The sequence below is a fragment of the Balaenoptera borealis genome (assembly GCF_965194805.1).
Source record: "Balaenoptera borealis genome assembly, chromosome: 18".
Lineage (NCBI taxonomy): Eukaryota > Metazoa > Chordata > Mammalia > Artiodactyla > Balaenopteridae > Balaenoptera > Balaenoptera borealis.
This window is the reverse complement of record NC_138877.1, coordinates 77,670,875-77,692,298: the sequence shown is the minus strand read 5'-3', so window position 1 is coordinate 77,692,298 and position 21,424 is coordinate 77,670,875. Positions and strand designations below refer to the sequence as shown.

General features: G+C 46.5%; 1 protein-coding gene across 1 annotated transcript in view; it reads left to right on the top strand.

Moving 5' to 3' along the window:
* Window positions 1–7,248: 7,248 nt before the first annotated feature.
* Window positions 7,249–21,424, top strand: part of ANKRD10 (ankyrin repeat domain 10) — a 33,090-nt gene continuing 18,914 nt past the window's right edge. Inside the window, exons 1-3 of the mRNA XM_082365806.1 lie at window positions 7,249–7,663; window positions 11,153–11,305; window positions 15,078–15,169. Of these exons, the coding sequence (XP_082221932.1) occupies window positions 7,454–7,663; window positions 11,153–11,305; window positions 15,078–15,169 (455 nt within the window). The 5' untranslated portion in view covers window positions 7,249–7,453. The remainder of the gene's footprint in view (window positions 7,664–11,152; window positions 11,306–15,077; window positions 15,170–21,424) is intronic.

The window sequence follows — 21,424 nt, the reverse complement described above, 5'->3', positions numbered from 1 at the left end:
TCACTGGGAATATCTGATCTGCATTTAGATTTCAGGATAGTTGTAGTCGAAAGAGCAGCTACCCGTATCCAAGTTGTTTTCAGGTTGTTTAAAAATACTCAGCACTTTCCCAATAACTGAATCAAGTTTAAGATTTCAAATTTAAATAAATTAAAATTAAATACAATTTAACATTCCAAGTCTGTGCCATTTGGATTTTAAATTCAAGGAAAAGGTATTGGCCGGTTTTAAGGCAGTGCTGTTGTTAGATTTACATCTTGAAAAGATCCTCTGGCTGCTGGGCAGGAAAAGCGGAGAGGCTGTCACGCTGGTTTAAGTGAGAGAGTGTGGCTTGGGTGGTAGGAGGGGAAGAGGAAGGAAGGGGGTCCCCTGGAGGCAGGGCCACCAGGACCCGCGTGAGGGCGTGTGTGGGAGTGGAGAGTGTTGACCCCGGTGCTGGACGTGAGCCACTGCAGAGAACCCAGTGGGGGTGAGTGTGGGTAGCAGGTCTGGGGCGACCCGAGCATCTCATCTGGGGCATCCGTGGAGACGCCTAGCAGAGATCCAGATGCAGGTGGGAACTGAATTTATAAGACAGGGCTGAGGGAGAGCGCAGGGCTGGAGATGTGAACTTCCGGATCATCAGCACATAAACAGCATAGGAAGGCGTGAGATGGGACGACATTGCCTAGGAAGGAAGTATGGAGAGGAACAAAAGGTCTAGGACCCAGGCCTGGGGTCGTTGAATCTCTGGAGGTGGGACAGAAGAGCTGGAGAGTCACGGAAGCCAGGAGATCAGGGCGATTGGAAAAGGCGCTGAGGGCCAACCCGCTGAGCGCCCAAGTAGGTAAGATTAGGATGAAGGATTGATCACAGGCTTGGCCAACAGGAAGGTCTGTGCTGAGCTTGACCAGGGCTCTTCCAGGGGGGTCCTGGGGGCTGACACCCAGCTGGAATGGGCTGAGGAGGGAACATGAAGCAATAACTCTGCAAATTCTTTGAAGTTAGGTTATGAAAGGAAACAGAGGGACGAGCAGTGGCTGAAAAGGTGCGCATGGGAAAGAGAGCTGTTGTCGCAACGCAGAGCATCACGCTAGCGTTACCGAACCAACTCACCTGTTGATGGTGCTGACGCATGCAGCAGGGCCGGAGAAACCCCTGCTCACTTGCTTACCGGATATGTACACTTCCTTTCAGTGAGCTGCCTTTCCACGTCCTTTGCCTGCTTTCTTTTGTTGTTCACCTTTTCTTGTTTATTTGTAGACTCTTTATGCTGAATACGAATGCTTTATTTGTTGAAAGACTTGCAAACTATTTCCTTCGGTCTGCCACTTATCGTTCACTTTGTTTCCGGTGCCTTTTGTCAAAATGAAGTTATCAATTATAATATAGCCAGAGCTGTCCTTTTTTTTTTTTATGGGTTGCTTCATGAGTCTTGTTAAGAAATCCTTCACTACTCTAACGCCATAAAGATGGTCTGCTGTTTCCTTCTGAACCATTTTCACTTTTGCTTTCACATTTCTGTCTAATCCACAGGAACTAGATGTTTGAGTGTGGTATGAGCTCTTTGGTTCGCCCCTCTTCTCGCCCCTCATCCACTGAGGCAGGCAGGGAGTGGAGCGGGGCCGGTCACATGAACGACAGTGACAACAGTCCTTGGTCTTCAGCTACTCTCAGGAGGGCAGCAAGCGCTTGCTGGTGTCCCCAAACCTTCGGCAAGTGCTGCCCACAGTGACAGCCCGCTCTCTGCTGTGCCTTGAGGAACTAAGAGGAAGAGTCCACCCTACATTTGGGATGGAGGGGCCAGGGAAGGGCAGTGTCTCTCAGCCACAGGTCAGTGCGCTGTCACACCAGCAGCCCTAGGACAGTGGTGCCCGTGAGCCAGGCAAGCTCCAAGGGGACACTCTGGGCAGCTGGCACACGTTCTGAGTGGCTCCAGTTTCTGACAACAAGACCCCCGGGGGCCTGGACACTGTCATTTAGTCTTCAAGAGAAACAAAACATCTAGCAGTAGGTAATACCTCATACCAGGAAGACTTGGTAACTGAAATGTTTATAAATTGCTGGCGGTGGGGAAAATAATAAAGGTACTTTGGAGAACAGTTAGTAACCTAGATCTTCTCAATCTGAAAACGTTTTCACAACCACAACCTCCACTGACCCTGACAAAGACCCTTTTGCCGAGCCAGGGTAATGTTTATCTTCTTTAATGAATGAGGAGATTAAGCCAACAGGCTGAGAAATGCTCCCCCAGCAAGGAGACCCGTTAATATACTTTCTTCACGCGTCCTCGCCCACAGAAACAGAGAAAGGGCACAGGGCTGGAATACCAGCCACAGTGCCCTGGGCCACCGCTGCTCGGGCCTCCCTCCTCCTCCACCCCATGCTCCCAGGAACGGGGTGCAGGGCTCCAGGGAAGTGGGATGAAAAAGGCACCCACGTGTTGGTCTTCCAGGTAGAGACCACCTTGGGACCAAGTGACCAGAGCTTTTTCTCCCACCGGGCCTCCTGGGCAAGAGTGCTTTTAATTTGACAGCCTAACTCCTGTTATTTCCTCAGGGGGCTAGGATTATACTCTCCTCGGTAACAGAGATTCCTGTCTGGCTACATGCTCTTGTTTCTGGAACATTCTTAAAGAATAAATCCAACAGTGGGAGTGTCAGGATGGGCGAGGAAGGAGTGACAAACACCCATCGCACCAGGTGCCTGGGTCTGGTCCAGCGAGCAGCTGTCAGCAGCTTCCGCCCAAAGACTGTGGTTCTACCTGGAAGGCCGGCCTCAGGGTGGCCAGGCAGGGACTTCCCAACCTGCTCCACGGAGGGGCCACCAACCCCGCCCACGGGGCCAGCCGGGCATGTTTAATACTAGTCATGACTCGCTGGGGCTTTTCTCTCCAGTGATAACACTGGGAAGTTAAGGAATCAGCTAAAACATTTTAACAGACTGTGTGGTTGCCAAGTTAAAGGTCAAGGGGTCAGGAGGCGCGTGCGGTCATCCTCAGTGGCCAGCAGGACCCTGCTCAGGAGCAGCCCAACCCCGCTGCCCCCATCTCTGGGCGCCGGCCGGCCAGCCCGCTGTTTCCTTTCCCTTCTGCAAACCTTCACCTTCCGTCCCCATGGTTCTGCTTTCACAGTCTGCTTCTAAAGGGAGCACAGACCTTCTGTTTCTATTTCATTTTAAGAACGTTTGTGCTAATCACTTTTCTAACAAGATATAAGTAAGACAGGACAAGCAGTAAGATTCCAGAACCTTAATGTTGGTTATAGCCAAGATCCCTGGTCCAGGGCGTGTCTCTCTTTCTGAAAAGCAGTGGCCAACGGATCTGAGTCTAGCGTGCATTGCACATCATCACTCAGCAAATTTGTACTGAGGGTTTAACGGGGCCCCCTGTCCACAGCGTGAGGACAAGAGAAGGCAACTGTGATCTAGGAGGACAGGCCTCCCCGGAACCCACAGAGCTGGCCCCCTGACCACGGACTTCCAGAGCTGGGAGAAACACGTGTCTGTTGTTTGAGCCATCCGGTCTGCAGTACTTTTGACGGTAGCCCAAGTGGACCCAGACTCTCACGTCCAATTTTAGCAGATTTGCCTTCTTCACAGATGGATCCGGCAGCGTGGTGGGAGATGGAGGGGCGGGGAGAAGGGGCAGCAGAGAGAACAGAACAGTTGGGCTCTGGTCCCGCTTTTAGGCCAGGCTGAGGGCGCCATCAGAGTGGACCCTCCTCCCCGCCCCAGCGAGCTGCACGCCCACCAGCTGGTTCTCCCTCTGCGCCCCGCCCCTCCCTCACCCAACACAGCAAAGCCCTCACTGGCTGGCACTTCCAGGAATTACGGAAGCTCCAGCTGTGGCAGACAGCGCGGGCCTGCCTTGCTCTCCATTCTCTTCTCCCATGACACACTGTTCACCGTGACCCGTTCCTAGGGTGACAGCAGCGCTCAGAAGAGTCCCGCCGCCATCTACCAAGTGTGTGGACCCCTCTGTGCGTTTCCCACGGGAGCTTCCTTCCACTGAGTGCTGCCTATGTGAGCAATTCCTCACCACACAATCCTTTTTTGGAAAACACAATGCCAATCATAAAGGCAGGCTTGAGTTGGGTTTTGTTTCTAATACATATATTGAGTTTTGAATCCTTCTCTTTTCCATCATGTATTTGAATCATATCTTCAAATACCCAAGTTTGCTTATGTTAAAGAAAAAAATTATTTCAAGCTGTTAAAGAAGACATTATTCAAAGACACTTGTTAAAGCATGGAAAGGCAGACTTGATCCAACGGGGGGGGGCCTTCATATGGGTGTAGGGACCCCTGCAATGGGACTGGTGAGACCTTGTTTTTTTCTTGCAGTCGAGGAAAGAGCTCAGACTGAACTCTGAATGCCACATGGGCAAGCGGGAACTCAGAGCCAAGGAGCAGGGTGGGTGTCGGTGGATGGAGAGTTACTAAGAGGAGCCATCAGGGTCAACTAAACATCCGGGGTTCTGGCTAAACCGACCTAAGAGGACTCTTGCTGAAGGCAAGCCAGGGTGAGCGGTCATCTGGGGGTAGTGGGAGGGCGAAGAACCCAATTAGATTTGGAGGGTTATCAGAGATGGGGGCCAGGGGATTCTAGCCAAACCAACTTGGCAGGATTCTTGCTAGAATTGGACAATGCTGAGATGAACACTCAAGTCCAAAAGTTGAGGCCTCGTTGAAATTCAGGGGATCCTGAGTAGAGTTCGGTCAAGGAGAGAATCTTTGTCATTTATTTATGGTTGCTTTATCAAATAAAAAACAAAGGATGTGGGCTTCCCTGGTGGCGCAGTGGTTGAGAATCTGCCTGCCAATGCAGGGGACATGGGTTCGAGCCCTGGTCTGGGAAGATCCCACATGCCGCGGAGCAACTGGGCCCGTGAGCCACAACTACTGAGCTTGCGCATCTGGAGCCTGTGCTCCGCAACAAGAGAGGCCACGATAGTGAGAGGCCCGCGCACCGCGATGAAGAGTGGCCCCCGCTTGCCGCAACTAGAGAAAGCCCTCGCAGAAACGAAGACCCAACACAGCCAAAAATAAATAAATTAAAAAAAAAAAAAAAAAGGATGTGAGTCATGAAGGCACTCTTTTTCCCTAGAGCTTTTTAAAAACAACAGTCCTAAAGAAAAATCTGTAATTAGTAATGATTGTAAGAGTTGGACAAAACCTGGGACCAAGCAATTGGACTGTTGACTTTAGCAGTACTCCCTAGACTGTGCTTTATCAGTCTCATACCCACAATTACCATGCAGCATATTTTAGGGGTCCATCATCATATTAATCTATTTCTAGACAGCTACTTCAATATGTATATGGTCCGAGTAGCCCCGAGAAACTGGAAAGTCATCTTAGCTGAGGAAGGACGAACTCTAAGCACCCTATCACTGTAACCTGCTTTGTTTTCCGAGGCCTTAGGACTCTATGCAAAATAAATATCAAGGTTAAAAAAAGTCTAACTGTGGGTTGGAAACTGGTCTGGATATTATTCTAAGCTCTGCCACAGGCAGGCAGCTTGTCCCTGAGCAAGTTCCTTGGCCTATCTCTGCCTTGGCTTCATCATTCGCAGAAGGTAGGGTAAGGAAGATTACTCCCCTCTCATTATTACGGATGACAAGGTGTGCTTATGTCCTTCTGCAAAATGGGCTGCCTCTTTCCTAGGAAGGGTGGAAGTCATCGCCCAGGTATATATCTTTTTTTCTTAATTTTTAAATTTTATTTATTTATTTATTATTAAAAAAAATTTTGGGGGGGCTGTGTTGGGTCTTCGTTGCTGTGCGCAGGCTTTCTCTATAGTTGTGGTGAGCGGGAGCTACTTACTCTTCGTTGCAGTGCGCGGGCTTCTCATTGCGGTGCCTTCTCCTTGCCAAGCGTGGGCTCTAGGTGCCGGTGCTTCAATAGTTGCAGCATGCAGGCTCAGTAGTTGCGGCGCACGGGCTCTAGGGTGCACAGGCTTCGGTAATTGTGGTGCACAGGCTTAGTTGCTCTGCAGCATGTGGGATCTTCCCCAACCAGGGCTCGGGCCCATGTCCCCCGCATTGGCAGGCGGATTCTTAACCACTTGCTCCACCAGGGAAGTCCCAGGTATACATCTTAAAGAGATAATTAGATTAAAAGCGTCATGGTGTTTACAAAGAAAAATAATTGAATTCTGGAGTGGACCAAGCTCGAAATGGGTTTATAGCATACTTCTACCTTTTTGGTCCAAACAAAAAAGTATTGCTCGAATTACTGAAATTTCCTTTCTTGCCTCATCTAACTGATGGGAGACAGATTCTAAGTCTCGTTCACACTTCCCATCCATGAGTACTTGCTCACTAAGGTGAGATCCCTGCTATGTTGTCTCCTTTGCTGTGTCTGGAGCATTTCCCAGCGTTTCATCCACTATTGTACTCAACCCACGTTTGTTGTGTGATGCTTGGATGACCGTGTTGCATATTTATACCATAAATTAACAATTTCCCTTTGCTAGGCGTTAGGTTTCTAATTTCTTGTTTTATTAACTAATGCTGCAATGTGCTACCGTATGCATCAATATCTTCCCAGACATCTGGTTACCTACTTAAAGCCGAATTACAGTGATTTAGAATTTTGTAGAAGAAAAAAGGAAAGCAATATACACAAGGAAAACGAATATATACAAGTGAAACAGACCATAAGGTTACAAAAGTACTGTAAGGAAATAGCCATAAATGTTAATAGTGGTTATCCCTTAACAGTGAAATTACTGATGATTTTGACGTATTACTCATAATCAAAAAAGAATATCTTTAAAAAAATCTGTGATCCTCGATCATTGAAAGAGAATTTAGTATTTCCTTGCATGCTGCCATGTTTCTCAGTGTTTTTGCCATGGGTTCTCGAAAACGTGCGGCCCACCTCGCCAGACAAGCAGGACAGAAAGCGCGGGAACTGCCCTCAGGTCCCCGCAGACGCCCCGCCTGATTAATTGAGCGAATTAGAGCTGCGCCGCCAAAACCTCAGAGGGCCGGGCCCAAACCCCAAACCTGCGCCTCCCGGAGCTTTTCATCAACGGGGGTCGGGACACTGTCGGGCCTGGGGTCTGGACAGGAGGCGCGGCGCAGAGCCCACGCCGCCTGCAGGGCCCCGGGAGTGGCCTGGCACCGTCCCCTGCCCTTCACCACGCCCTGCCCCGCCCCCTGCTCCTGGCCCCGCCCCCTTCCCCCTCCCCGCCGCTCCAGGAGTAGGCCCCGCCCCACGGCCCCCGGCCTCCGCCCCCGACGGTCCAGGCCCCGCCTCCTGGCCCGGCGTCTCCCGGCGCCAGGCCCAGTCCTGGCGCCGCAGGCCCCGCCCCGCCCCGCCCCTGTGCGCGCTCTGCTCGGCAGCCGGCGGGACGCGGCGGTGGTGTTGCCCTCGCTCCTTTGTGCTCGGACGGCGGCGGCGGCCTCTCGGGTCCTCACTGGCGCGTCTTCTCTGCTCGCCAGCCCGCGCTCTCCGGTGACGGACCATGTCGGCGGCGGGAGCGGGCGCGGGCGTGGAGGCGGGCTTCTCCAGCGAGGAGCTGCTGTCGCTCCGCTTCCCGCTGCACCGCGCCTGCCGCGACGGGGACCTGGCCGCGCTCTGCTCGCTGCTGCAGCACACGCCGCGCGCCCATCTGGCCGCCGAGGACTCCTTCTACGGCTGGACGCCCGTGCACTGGGCCGCGCACTTTGGCAAGGTGGGCGCGGGCGCTTTAAGGCGCCATCTTCCGCGGTTTTGCCTTGGGGGGTCGGAGAAGGCGGGGGCCGAGGCGTGGGGGGCGCGGGGCGTGTCGGGAACGCGGGGCGCCAGCGGGGTCGGCCGCCAAGGCGCCCCGAGGGGCCGGGGCGCATGTGCGGCGGCGCGGGCGGTCTGGGCCCCGAGGGGCGCGCGGGGAGTGCCGGGAGCGCGGGCGGAAGCGGGCCCGGCGGCGGCGGCGGCGCCCGGAGGGGCCCGGGGCGCATGTGCGGCGGCGCTAGCTTCGAACGCGGGCGGCTTCCCGGAGGCGCCGCCCGGGCGGGTGAGGGTTCCTGGCCGCCGGCGGTGCTGAGGGCCGAGCCTCCCGCGGCGGCCGGCTCGGGTCGAGGTGCGGAGACGCGGTCCCCGGGGCGGCGCGCGAGAGTCCGGAGCCTCTCTGAGGAAAACCTCTGTGAGGAAGGCCGCGGGGCCTCCTGACGCGCCTCCGACGGGGACGCCCGGGCGGGAGGCCGCCGCGGCCCGAAGGTCGCGTTAGAGGGTTTCCGTGGTCAGCCCGTCGGGGCCCCCCGACGGCTGGGTCGGGGGAAGGTGACGCTCGGACCGAGCTGCTGGGGGCCTCCGTGTGGAACGTCGTCCGGGCGCTTGGGACTCGGCTCGCCCGGCTTAGGCACACCTGTGGTGTCCGAAGTGTCACGAGATCGGAAGGGCAGCGTGCTGCTCTGAATTCTGAAGAGCTGCGGCGGCGTCTTCCTCATCGGTGCGGGAAAGGGGGTTGTGTGCCGGGAGAGGTGGCCGCAGAGGCAGGTGCGCGGTGCTGTTGTCGAGAGTGGCTTTCGTGACGAAGACGCGGAGACCCCCGTTCGGGGCCTTCTGGAGACGTTTCGCCCTGACAGGGTGGGGTTGGGTTGAAGTCAGGAAACGGTTTTGCGGAGACACAGGCAGGATGATGGTGAAACGTGTTCCCGGCTTGGGGTGAAATTGTTGTGTTGTGGTTAGTTACCTTCTTGCACCTGACGCAGCCGCTTCGCGTTGCTCGAGGTGCTGCGTTCGCAGTGCAGGGAGAACTGCGGGGACGCAGGGGCCGAGCGCGCTCGCAGAGGGAAGCAGGTTTACGTTAGCGAAGGGAGCGGGGGAGCCGTGGCGGCAGGGCTGAGGCCGGGGCTGGGCGACAGCCCGCGGCGCGCCCCGCAGCGCTGCTGCCCTCGGGTACCGGCGCCGAGAGCGAGCGCCCTGGGGAAAGCGCCCTCCTTCCCGCCCTTCGCCCTCTGCCCGTGAACGCAGGCTTCCCCAGGCTGGGGGGTGATCTCCCCGCCGAGGGCGCCTTGTGCACTTGTACCGTAAGCTGCAGGCAACGCTCAAAGCGTTGCTTCCCAGCATCGCTTGTGCCTTTGTGCTTTGGGGACAGGCGCCCTTGTAAGAGGCAGAGGCACAGCTTTCTGGGAGACGGCTCCCCTCGGGATTCCGATCCTCCCAACCCCGGTTGAGACGGACGCCCAGTAGGACCACCCGGTGCGTCCTGTGAAATGGCCTCGTTACAAGTGGTTACTCAGACTGTCTCCCAGTCCGAGGCTGCTTCGGGCATCTCTGGGGATTAACAGTAGCCGTAAGCGCTTAGGGCGGTCGATTTCACGCCTGTGTATTTCACGGTAAGAGTTCACGGAGTCTCTGCTTCCGTAGAACGCGAGCGGCAGGTGAACCTCTTAGACCAAAAGCTGCAGCCAGAGGCATTTACTTCGGGGTTTTCAGTTGTCTTTAATCACAGTGACCGCAGAGTCTTGGATACAGAAGGGGCCGCAGAAAGTAACGTTGAGTGTGTGCGAAAAGGCCGTCCGGGCCGCACCCCTGACCTGTCCCCCCGCGCCCTGCCCGCAGCTTCCCTCCGTCTGTGTGCCCGGACGCGTTCGCTGTGCTCAGCCCGCGCGCGAGGCAGCCGGGCGGGCGTGGCGCGTGCGGTGAACCCCTCCCAGCCCTCAGGCCGCGTTCCTAGAGGCGGGCCGCTCCGCACCGGGTCCTGACCTGTTGATGAGGCTTGTCCGCTCCCAGAGGACTGACCGTTATTCAGGAGCTCTGATTACGCCTTGCCTCTACGAGCTGTTCTATTGAACGGCATCTTTACAGAATTCCAAACCGGGTTTTCCACATCCAGCCCACAGGTAGCAGACTTGACGTGCAGCGAGCTCTCAGGTGATGTGAAGGCTGACCGCTTCTGGCGCACCAGGCGGTTTTCATCCTTGTTTCGTTTTGTTGGGCTCCAGACCTGCTCCTCTTATCACTGGTATTGGCCGGCATTGTTCGCTCAGTGCATTGATAAAGGCGATAGATAAAAATATATCAAAGTGGTACCTCTTTATCAGCCATTACCCTCAGATTCAGACTCCTGGAAGACAGGTCATGTGTTAAAAATCAGTGTGCCACCACCTGTGAGTGTTCACCTCGCACAACCGTTGATGGCAGTGATCTGTCCTTTACAGGGAAGGGCTTACATTGCTGGAAGCGGGTAAGAGACACGGGGTGAGACCCGCGTGTAGCTGCTCTTCGCTTGAGGTCTGTTCTCAGGAGGAGAACTGGTGGCACTGAGAGCTTTTTCTTTGCTAGCTGCATTGTGCTTCGGGAGGGAAACGGGACCCGAGGACACGCTGGGCGGAGCAGTGTAAACCTCTGAGGACAGCAGGCCTGCTCCCGCCGTGCTTGGCACACGGGAGGCACTTGCTAAATATTTGTGGAGTGCGCTGGTTCTTCTTCCAGAAGCGAGTATGACACCGATGCCTGGCTGCAAAGTCTTGTCCTGCCTCCTGTGGCTTTTTGTTTTAGTCACCTGCTAGGGGCACAGCTCAGCTGTGCTCTAGGCCTTTTTATCTTTGATGGGGGGGGCGTTCTGTACAAACAGTGTGAGAAGACGGAGCGCTGCCCTCTCACCTGCTCCACGCGTCTTTTCCCTAAGGAGCTAACCTGGAGCTGGGCCTCGACCGAGTATTCAGCCAGCGCGGCCAGTGCAGGCTGCAGAAAACGGTCTTTGACCGTGAAGGGTTGACCGACCAATCGCTGTAACGTTTTTCTTCTTTAGAATAGCGCGTGCGAGTGGCAAAGCTCAGTTCTGACAAAAGTCTGTGAATATGCAATCTAGTCTTTTCTGACTTTGGCTTTTTTAAACACTGAGGTATAGTTGATTTACAGTATTATATTGATTTGGGGTTTTTCAGTTGTAGGAAAAACAAAATATTTAAACTTGTATAGTGTCCATTGTTTCGATTTCCTGTTCCTGTGTACCAACTTTCTTTTACAAGGACGAGGGAAAATGTTCCTTTAAATAAGCCTTTTAAAATTTGTATGATACTGGGAAGGAATGACTTAACTTTGTTTTCTTAAACAGAAAAAAAGTTTAACAAAAAATGCCACTCATCTCCATTACAGAATTTAGAATATCTGTGTAACGCTTAATAGTGTACTGACGTTTATGCCTGTTTCATCCCCCCTCCTGCCGTTCTCCAAGTTGGAGTGCTTAATACAGTTAGTGAGAGCTGGAGCCACACTGGATGTCTCCACCACCCGTTACGCACAGACCCCGGCCCACATCGCCGCCTTTGGGGGACATCCTCAGTGCCTCGTCTGGTTGATCCAAGCAGGAGCCAGCATTAACAAACCGGTAAGGGAGTGCCCGTGATGGACGTGGTTGGTTTTTGTTTTCTTCTTCCAGTTCTAATTACGTGGTGTTGAGTTTTAAATTGAGGCGTTAATTAGAGTTTGATATCTTTACCTGTGGGCTAACTGGAACTTAGGTTTATGAAGTTATTTGTGGGTAATTGGCCCGTCACATAGCAATGCCTTGTGTTCAGAGTGCTTTCGCCTGTTATGTGACTTACTGTGATCCACAGTGAGTTGCCCAAGGTCACAGCTGGTGACTGAAGGAGCCTGGCCTTGAGCCTAGGTTTCCTGGCTCCTCTGCTCACAGCTGCCTTAGCTCCATTTCCACAGATAATGGTGAGAACACATCTGTTCCCAGCAAGAGAACGGCAGTTGAGTCCTCTGCAGTCATGTGTGTGGTTCAGTTAGCGTTAGCAGGTTGACCAGCACGAGTTGTCGCTTCAGCTGCGGGTTGGAGGTGATGATGAGACGCAGAGAGGTAGCCAGGTGTCCTGTAGGCAGTGACGCCTGGACACCGAATTGAGGAAAGGTGTTTCAGCAGTGGTTTGAAACGAGGGTCAGTGAGAAAGGGGAGGGGGTGAGGGATAAGGGGGCAGTTTGTTCTCTTTAAGAGACTGGGTGGGAAGGGCGCATGGGGAGAACCCTGGATCTTAGGCCTGTTCCTGTTACTAAGCTGGAAGCTGGATGTGGGACAGCTCTTTGGGTCCCCTGCTGCCCTCCACTCTTCTTCTTTCACGCGTGCTCCTCTACTGCGTTGTTGCTTTGGTCCGTGAATTCAGGAGTTACAAGTGGGCGACTGTGTTCCATTGTGGTGCTAGGCGTCGCCTGTCCCCACTAGTCTCCTTCCTGCTCGTGGATTCTCCCCCCCCCGCCCCCCTTTTCTCCTGGTAGAAAGGGCACACCCTGCTTCCTCATCTCTCTGGCCTTGGGCACGTGGTTTACTGGTTGTAACTCAATCTCCCTGTCAATAAAATACGGATAGCCCATGAATAGCAGTAATTAATATTAGTATTCATGTGGAGTTTTAAGTATAAATTTTCTATATGATGATTTTCATTAAATTGTTACATAACATTTAGAGAGATCTAAAGAAATTGTCTAACGCTGCTTTTCAAATCTTTTTAAACCCAGAAGCCCCCTTTTCATGTAATGATTTATAGCAGCTCAGTATTTCCCACAGAGAAAAGGTTTGAGACTCTCCTCCTTCCCCGCCCCCCCCCCCCCCCCCCCGGCTGCTCTAGACAGCACTACGTGGGAATCCCTCCTCAGCTCTGCTCCCAGGGCAAGAGTCCCCAGATCCTGCCCTCCTTACAGCTCTCCTCTTGCGTTTAAACAGCCCACCTGGCTCAGCATCCCCACGTCCTCCCATGTACGAGGGTGTCGCTTGGGTTTCTTAAGTGTCTCGGCCCTGCTCCCAGAAGGGCCTTGGTTGGCTGTGGTCTCACGTGCGAAGCTTCGGCCCGTCCGAGTCTCGGCTGTCGGTTTGGGCTGCTGCGACAGGCACCCAGTGACCCTGAGGCCCCGGTAGGCTTTCTGTTGGCTCATCTCAAGGTAGACAGTTTTTCTCATTTCCCACATAAACTTATACAACTAGATGCAGGTTTTTCTTATTCTTCGTGTGCCTGTAATTTTTTGAACCTTAGCATACCTTTTCTTCTTTTGGCATGTTAGTTTCTAACCATTCTAAGTTCCTTTTCCTCAAGTTTAATAGAGACTTGCTGTGCCATGTCTAAGGTTGGCATGAGGGGTTACTGAAGCTCAGATGTGCTGTCTGGAGGCTCAGCGTTCTAAGTTTACCCAAAGAGGAAGTGAAGTTAGTTTTTAAGTGGTTTATTTTTGTAAGTCCATAGTGGCTACCCATGGGTGTCACTTTTTGTAAGTCATCTCTTTAATATCCCTTCTAGAATGGTGCTGGCATTTGATATTGCCTTTAGTTTCTTGTAACTAGATTAGAAGTAAGATTTTCTTAATTAAAATTCAAGGTGACTTGTCCGTCTTCAGATTTCTGGCACCTCTCCCACTGTCCTTTATGACTCAGAGTTTGCCAGCAGTAGTTCTAGAATCATATTACAGACTCTTTGGTATTTTTGAAATATGACTGGTCTGAACTTGAGATGTGAGTAACCTTAAAATGGCTCTTTACTCTCATTCTCTTGGTTGCAGTTTTCTTTAAATAGTGTTTATTCTGCCCTTCCCAGCTTAAGTAGTCTCCTCGTATAACGCTAAACAGGAGCAGGGTAGTTTTGCTTTTTTCTCTGGCATCTATTGCTATCCCACCCTGTTCTCAAAATAGTATAGAAAACCTTTTTCCTCTTGTACCAAAGATAGCTTTTAAAATCCTTTTTGGTTTTCTTGAGTTTTTGTGGGGTATGGCAGAATCTCACCTAAATCTTAGTTCTACTTTTCCTGGCAATACGTGTACGTAATTTTTATTTGTCCTTATTATGTACCTCCTCTCTCCCTTCCCTCCCCTTTTCAGACAATAGGGAAGGTTTTTGTTTTGTTTTTTAAGTCTGATTTCACTGGATACTTCCCTGTATAGCCTCATGATTTTGTTTCTTTCTTCAAAATTGGGACTGTCCTGTTTGGAACTTTACATCACTTTTGAGCTTATACCTGACTTTTCCCTCCAGTAAGCAGTTGAGTCTTTCATATTACATTTTTCTGTGAGATGCTCTACCGCTCCTTCTTTCTAGTTCAGTCCTCACCCCAGTTTTCCCCCCGTGAGTTCATGTTTCCAAGTGCCATGCACTGTACGCCATTGCCCACTCCTGCTTTACCTCTTTATCCCTTAACTATGCGCAGTTCTCTACTGCCAAGTTCGCGTTCAGTGGTGATGGGATGTGAGGGATTCAGGAACTGTTGCTGCTTAGTCAGTTGGCACTTCTGAGGCAGAAAGTCCTAAATCAGGTTTTCTAATGGAAACAACTTCCTTCTCTTAATCGCTGTATCTTCCTTTACATTTTTTTACCTGAGAGCCTATGAATGAAACTGTGTTTCACTTTTTTTTTTGGTCCATTCATACAGTGTAAAGTAATTCTTTTTTTTTTTTTTTTTTTTTTTTTTTTCTGATTCCCGTATGAATCTTCAGAGTCATTTCCCCGAGTCTGCTCATTTCCTGTGCCTCCTTCAACATTGTTTCCTGAAGGGTCAGTCAGGTTCTAATGCATCCTTTCTAAAAGTCCTTGAACAAAATCCCCCATCACAGACAGCCTGAGTTGTATACAGAGCCGCCTGTGTTTGACCCTATGTTCTCCCTTCCCAATTTTTTCTTGACCCTTTAACCTTAGCTGTCTTGTCTAAAGTATAGTCCTAATTCAGGCTCGAGATAAAAAATCCAGGGGAGGCACTGGCGTGTCTCGACTCAGGCTCTCCTGGGGTGGCCGTAGATGGACGTAGGTCGACTAGACCAGACGTTAGCTATTAGGCCTTGATTACTATTTTTCTGTCTGAGGATAATTGGGGTGTTATATGCATCTGTGCTGTGTTCCATCATAAAAATTATTTCTAAATTGCTACCTAGAGTGTACGTGCTGTCATGGTTGGAGAGGCCCCATGATTTTTTTGTTCTTGACCTAAGAATTCAGGAGAACCTGCTCCTTCCTTGGTCTGCTTTTATTTTCTCTTCACATCTACATTTCTTTGTGTTCTGCTTCAAATTTGGCTCACCTTACTCTATTTCAGAGGAGTGAGATGGCACATGGCCTTTGTTAATTACTTTAGCACGTGGAAGTCTTGTATGGGTCTCAATGCTTTCCTTTTTGTCGTTTCAGGACTGTGAGGGCGAGACTCCTATTCACAAGGCGGCTCGCTCTGGGAGCCTGGACTGCATTAGTGCCCTGGTGGCTAACGGGGCTCATGCCGAGTAAGCATCTTCGTTTATTCTTGCCAACCAAAGACGTGGTCAGGGGTGTCGTGTTTAGAGACAGGACTTAGAGCAAGCAAAAGTGCTGAGCTTTGTTTTCAATATTGGTAGTAGAGTTTTGCTTTTTAGATCAGTTGGCGTTAGTGAGCAAGTTGCTGTGTGAGTTGAGTTGACCACTAGCAGAAGGGGCTGAATCCCAGCAGCCTCAGCGTTCTTGCCGGGAGAGAGAGAGCATATTAGGGTGGAAAGAACAGTTAACTCATTAAATTTGGAGCCTGGCATTGTTGACTTTACCATTAACTAGTTGTGTCACTGTGGGCAAGTCTTCAAACTTTGCCAAGTTTTAATTTCAGAATGAGTGCCTCGAATTGGATTAGAATATCTTTTCAGGCCTCTCTGGCTCAAAAAAATTCCTGCAGACAGTTAGCTTTTCTTAATTTTGCTAAAAAGATGGTTTCCTCATCTTTTAGCAGATATGAGAACATCTTATGTTTTAAAACCTATTATGATTCTTTAATGATTTTATAATTCCTTGTAAAATGGAACTGTACACATTAAAGACTTAAAAACTCACTCTGAGTTTTTGATACTGATGGCATTATTTTGGAATATCCTTGTTTTAGCCCAGTTTACATCAACTGGCTTATTTCTAGCTTGAGAGAACAGTATTAACATTTAAGTGTATTAATTTTAAAATGTGATCTTGTATGCAAATCATTAGCTAGCCATGGCATTATACATTTATTTCAGTATTTAATTCATTTGTATTAACTTTCTCTTAAAGATTCATTGTAAAAATTTTTCTTCTGCAGTTCACAGCATTAACAAAATGGATGCGGTTTTCACCCTTAAATATTGAGTGTAAGCTATAGAGCTGTAATAACCAAAATAACTATGATAATATCAGCTTTTTTGTTTTACCTTGAGTGTCTTGAATATTTCATAAAAATTAATTACAAACCACTTTATTCTAATTGGAAATGTGAAAATTTAGACTTTGGGAGAAATAAAACCCACAAAACTGACTTAGTTTAACCCTTTGGTTTCCACTTCATTGTTTTGACTCTGTATTATAATAAATATTGAAAACAGATCCTGGACAGCAGAACCATATAGGTTAATGAAAGGCCTGTCTGATACCAAGGGCTATCATTAGGCTCTTAGTATCTTAGCTTCTGTTTCATTAAGTATTATTGTTAAGATTAGACATTAGTTTGGGCTTGGATCATTTACTTATGTAGCCATTTAGTGTTATAAATATGACCTGTGTTAACTGTTACATTGCAGGGAACCTTGTGACTTCATACGTAGTTATAACTTAAGGTAATGTAAAAACAATTGATAATATGAATATATTTTACACAGTTTAGAAAACATCAAGATGATTCTCATTGCATTGCTTTAAAGCAAAGTTGTAGATGCAGTTTTCTTAGCTGTTTTTTAGATTTAAAACTTAAATCTTTAATTTTAATAACAGAAGCTTTGATTATAAAATACAGAGTCGTAAAATAATTGATTCGATTCCTTAATTGTCATTTATTGAAATAATGAATAATTAGAAGTTGATCTTTTCAGTGACTTATTTTTCTAAACAATACTCTAATTGGTCCTGAGCATTTTATTACTAAGATGTTAGTTTTATTCACTTTAATGGATAGCTTAATCCTTTGAACCAATAAATATCTTTCTTGCGCTATGTCCTTTTTTAATAGGTGTCTTTTTAAAATGAGATCATTTTATTTACAATTCTGTCCTTGTTACAGGACCCTCGAGTGTCTCTTTCCCACCAAGTGTGACTGAGCATGGCCTCGAGTGCCAGTTTGTTTTTCCTTCTCAGTATAAGAGCCACTCCCTCAAGACCCTGCATATGGTGATTTCCCTTGACTGAACTTTCAGATATTTTTTGGAAGAAATATTTAGCCTGAGCCACCTAGCCAAAAGCAATTTTTAAAATTATATGTCTTTGGCCTGGAGATAGAGCACAAGTAATCATTATTTATTGCTATTGTATATGTGGTTATTTAGTTTTAACACCTAGATAAAATGTCAGTTTTGCCAGTAAGCTAAATTGTACATTGCTTTTTAATATCTATTCTGCACATTTTTATAGTTTAACACTTTTAGTCTACCAACAAATAATAGTTTGATTCCCCCAAATTATGGTACTTAGATCTCTTTTATTTGTTTCCTGTTATGCTGCTCATGTGGTAAAGTGTAGTCCTAGCAAATAAAATGCCTTTTTCTTTTAAGGTCATCAAGGGGCACAGAATTAATTTACTTACTTAAAGTTAACTTATTTTGTTTCCAGTTCAAAGTGAGCCAGATTATTAATTTTAATATTACATGCTATAGTGTTTAGGAGTTAGTGGAAATTTTTCCTTTTTATGTGACCAGATTAAAAGCTGTCTTGTATCAGTATTTTATCACACTTGGTGGTAATTAATAATTTTGTTGCTAATTCCTACTTTGCTTTTTATATATTTGCTACGTAAAGTGGCCAAAATCTGAAGTTGCTGCTTTTTTGGTCGTGGGGTAGATAATGGTGAGGGCAAGCGTACCAGGCATCTGTGGCTAGAATGGTTTGTTACATAACCTACTTGTCAATGTAGGCTGCATCTGTAAGATAACGCATGTCAGCTGCTGTGCATCGTAGCACATTTTCTAGCACCACACGTGAGTATGTTGATGGACTTTCTTTTTCTTCTCTTATTTTACATCTTGAGTTTTGGTGCCAAGTTTTCTTTTTCATGTGAGGTTTTGTTTCTCCTTATATGATTGTCATTGTTATTTGCCACTGTTTACATCTAAAAATAAAAAAACACACAGGATTGTCAGTTCTGTGACCAGACTAAATGTTTGTATACTTTAAATGATCTAAACCTCTACAGACGCTTCTCACTCTCATTTTTTCTCAAGTAGGGAGTTTTCATTAAGTAAGTTAAACTGTCATCATCCTTAACTTTGCTTATATGGCAGTTCAGTTCTTCACTGTGGCCAAGATTGAATGCTACTTGCTACACACACAGGGTTTTTGATTGGAAGAAGGACATATAGTAACATGGAAAAGTCGTTGCCTTATTTTTCTTTTGGATGATCAAATAAGTGACAATATAAAATTAAGTTTTAATGTGATTTCAGAGAAGGACTCTTGAAAATTTGCTGTCTGCTGATAATTAAGACCACCTTTTATGTGACCAATGAGGAGAAGCAAGAGAGCCAATTTGTGTTCCCACAGGCCAGCTGGGCACTGTTTTGTTCAGGTGACTTGGGGGCTCTAGTCATGCCAGTGGAAGATGAATGTAACCTGCATGGTGATTCAATCAAACATTTCCTCCTTGACTCCAAAAGATTGGGATCAATCCTGAATGTTTATGTGTTGGCATTTACTTTTACAAAAGAAAAATTTATATATATATATATATATATATATATATATATAAATTTTTTTAAAAGACCTTTTACAAACAACTTTGTGAAGTACACATTTCTAGCCTTGAATTATCTTTCCTTTTAGCATTTTGGCACTGACTGATTTTGGTTATTTTTGTCTTTATTTTCTTGAGAGATGTAGTGGAGAATGTTTCCATATCAACCAGATATAAAAGTAGATTTTTTTTTTAATGCCTCAGAGTAGAAATAAAGGGATTTAGTGGGATTTAGAGATTCAGAATTGCTTGCATCTAAGGCCAATTTGCTAGTCCATTTTAATACTACATTATACCAGGTGCCAGTGTTTAATTACGTTGTGACAAAGTCCCATAGCTTTCTGTAGGAGAGCATTTCTGTAGAAGCCGTTGATTCTGTGGTAACCAGATCTTCCAGTGGGTTACATATATTTTAACTTAATTATTTTCATCCCAAGAGGAACTTAACTATGATCATCAGATAGCTGGAGAAGCATCTATAACCTTATATAAGCAAGTTCAGTGATGCACTCTGAAAAAATCTTTCTTGCCTAATTTAGAAAATAGACACAGTTGGCTTTAGTAACAAAAGTCTTAAAATGTGATCATAATAGACTTTTTTGAATGTTGCAGAAAAAAGTATTTTGCTGAACTTTTAAAAATTCTTAATTGAAATGGAGTTGGTTTAGTTTGGTCCATGTTTATGACCCACCTTTATTTGCTTACCCGTAGAGCTCTGTCTAGAAGCAAAATTTTCATTAGGGCAAATCATGTGATGAGCATATTTAATATTAGTGTCGGAAGTTGGTTTGCAGCTTTTGCCCTTGGCAAACTTCATTAGACATTTATTCATGTTTGAAGTTTGTGGTTTCTTTTTATCTGTTCACCTGTTTGCCCTTCAGAATAATAGTCCAACCATGAAATTTATTAGCAGTGTAACTCTGGATTCGTGGTTTCTGATCTTGGGTCCTGTGCGTTCCAGTCCTGACCTAGCGTTCCCTCCCTGACCTGCTTGTCACTACAGCAGTCTTGTCTGATCTTGCAATTTTCTGGCTCTTTTTTCCTTTTATTAACCTGTTGCAGGCAAGGTGGAGGAATTACTTCCCGAGATAGCTGATGAAGTTCTGCCTGCTGGAAAGGAGCAGATAGATGGCAGGCTGACAGTATTCTAGAGTTGCTGACAAATTCAGTTTAGAATTTTGATTGTTTTTCATGACAGCTTGAATAATACATAGGTTTCAATATTTGTTTAAGCACTGCTTTTATATAGTGCTTTCAAGTAAAACCAATGATTTCTAAATTCAAATGTCTTTTCCTTTGCTAAATTACAGTGGGAGCAGGTTAAATATTTCATCAGACTCTCTGAATGATGCTGTTATATTTTAATGTATGCAAACATAACTGGGCTTCAGTTGCAACATAAAACTATCCTCAGTAATGTTGAACTTGAATTGAAAACTTGGCACCAAATTTATTCAAGTAGAAACTTTAAAAAATAGTTTCTTCCTATTGTTACCTGAAGAATATATTTAAGAAAGTCTTCATAATTACGTATTTAAGAGTTTGGATACCAAAGGGTTAAAAATACACGTTTTCCTTTTACTGAAGAAATTTTAGATGTTTGTAATGTTTTGTCTGTACAAATGGACATTTAGTAATGTATTTTTATCTTTTTTTTTTTTTTTTTTTTAATGATTCCATGTATTTGCTTATTTCCATCTAGGAATAGTTACTAATGTATTTGAGATACAGCATACCAAATTTTAAAGTAACCAGAATCGTGAGTTAATGGTTTTTAGTCCATACTGTTAAACTTTTGTTGAAATAACTGACATAATTAAATTGGCTTCATGCTAAAAATTACTAGAAGTAATTGAAAAGGCAGTGTTTTAGAGCAATAGCTCTTGGTCAAGGTGGTCACATGACAATGGCTTACGCTCAGTAAATGTGCTTCTGCACCTCATGTATGTATATGTATTTTTAATCAAAATGTTGCCTGCAAATATGTGATCCCTTATTATTTAAGTTTCCTGTTTTATGAACCATTGCCCGTTTTAAATCACACAGAAGATTCTGAATCTGTAAAAACTACACATGTCAATGTTTTACAGCTACGTAATTCGAATTGACTTGATTTTTTCAAGTAATCCTAGAAAGGGGGAGCATTCCATATAGAAACTGCTGAAACTGCCACAGGTGCTTCTCCGAAAACCTTACAGTTGTGGCATTGAATGTTCAGTATGGCTTCCTTTCTCCACTCGAGGCATACTGTTGAGGTATTTGTTGCGGTGATTGGTTTTAATGCTAATCTAGGAGTTCAGATATAGATTCTTTAGATTTGCATGCTTTGCTTACCCTAATTTATGATATCTACCTATTTACTTGTAAACTAACAATAGTTAAGTTGAGATCAGAATTTTAACAGAAATATTATTTATATAAAAATTGTGGTTATCTTTTATTGTCACATGGCATTAACAAAAAAGAAAACATCCTGAAGGTGATGTGACAACTTAGATTCTGAAAAGTATATTTCAGATAATTCCTGATCCGTGGTTTTGCAAATTAAAAAAAAAAAGAAAAACTTATTAGAACGGCTTCTCATATTCTGATGTTGTGACACTATAAGTGGAAAATAGATGGGGGATTAGCTGGCAGCAGAGTGGAGTTTAGTTTTAAAGTTCTTTGGGGAGACATTCTTAGGTATAATGAGTCTTAATATTCTATTCAGAATTTTATTACAGAAAATATAGTATATGAGCCTTTATGTTTTAACTTTAGTAAAGTTTTTAAAAAGTTTATTTTGCCAGTTATTCAGCAGAATAAATAATTCACAGTAAATATTAATCTA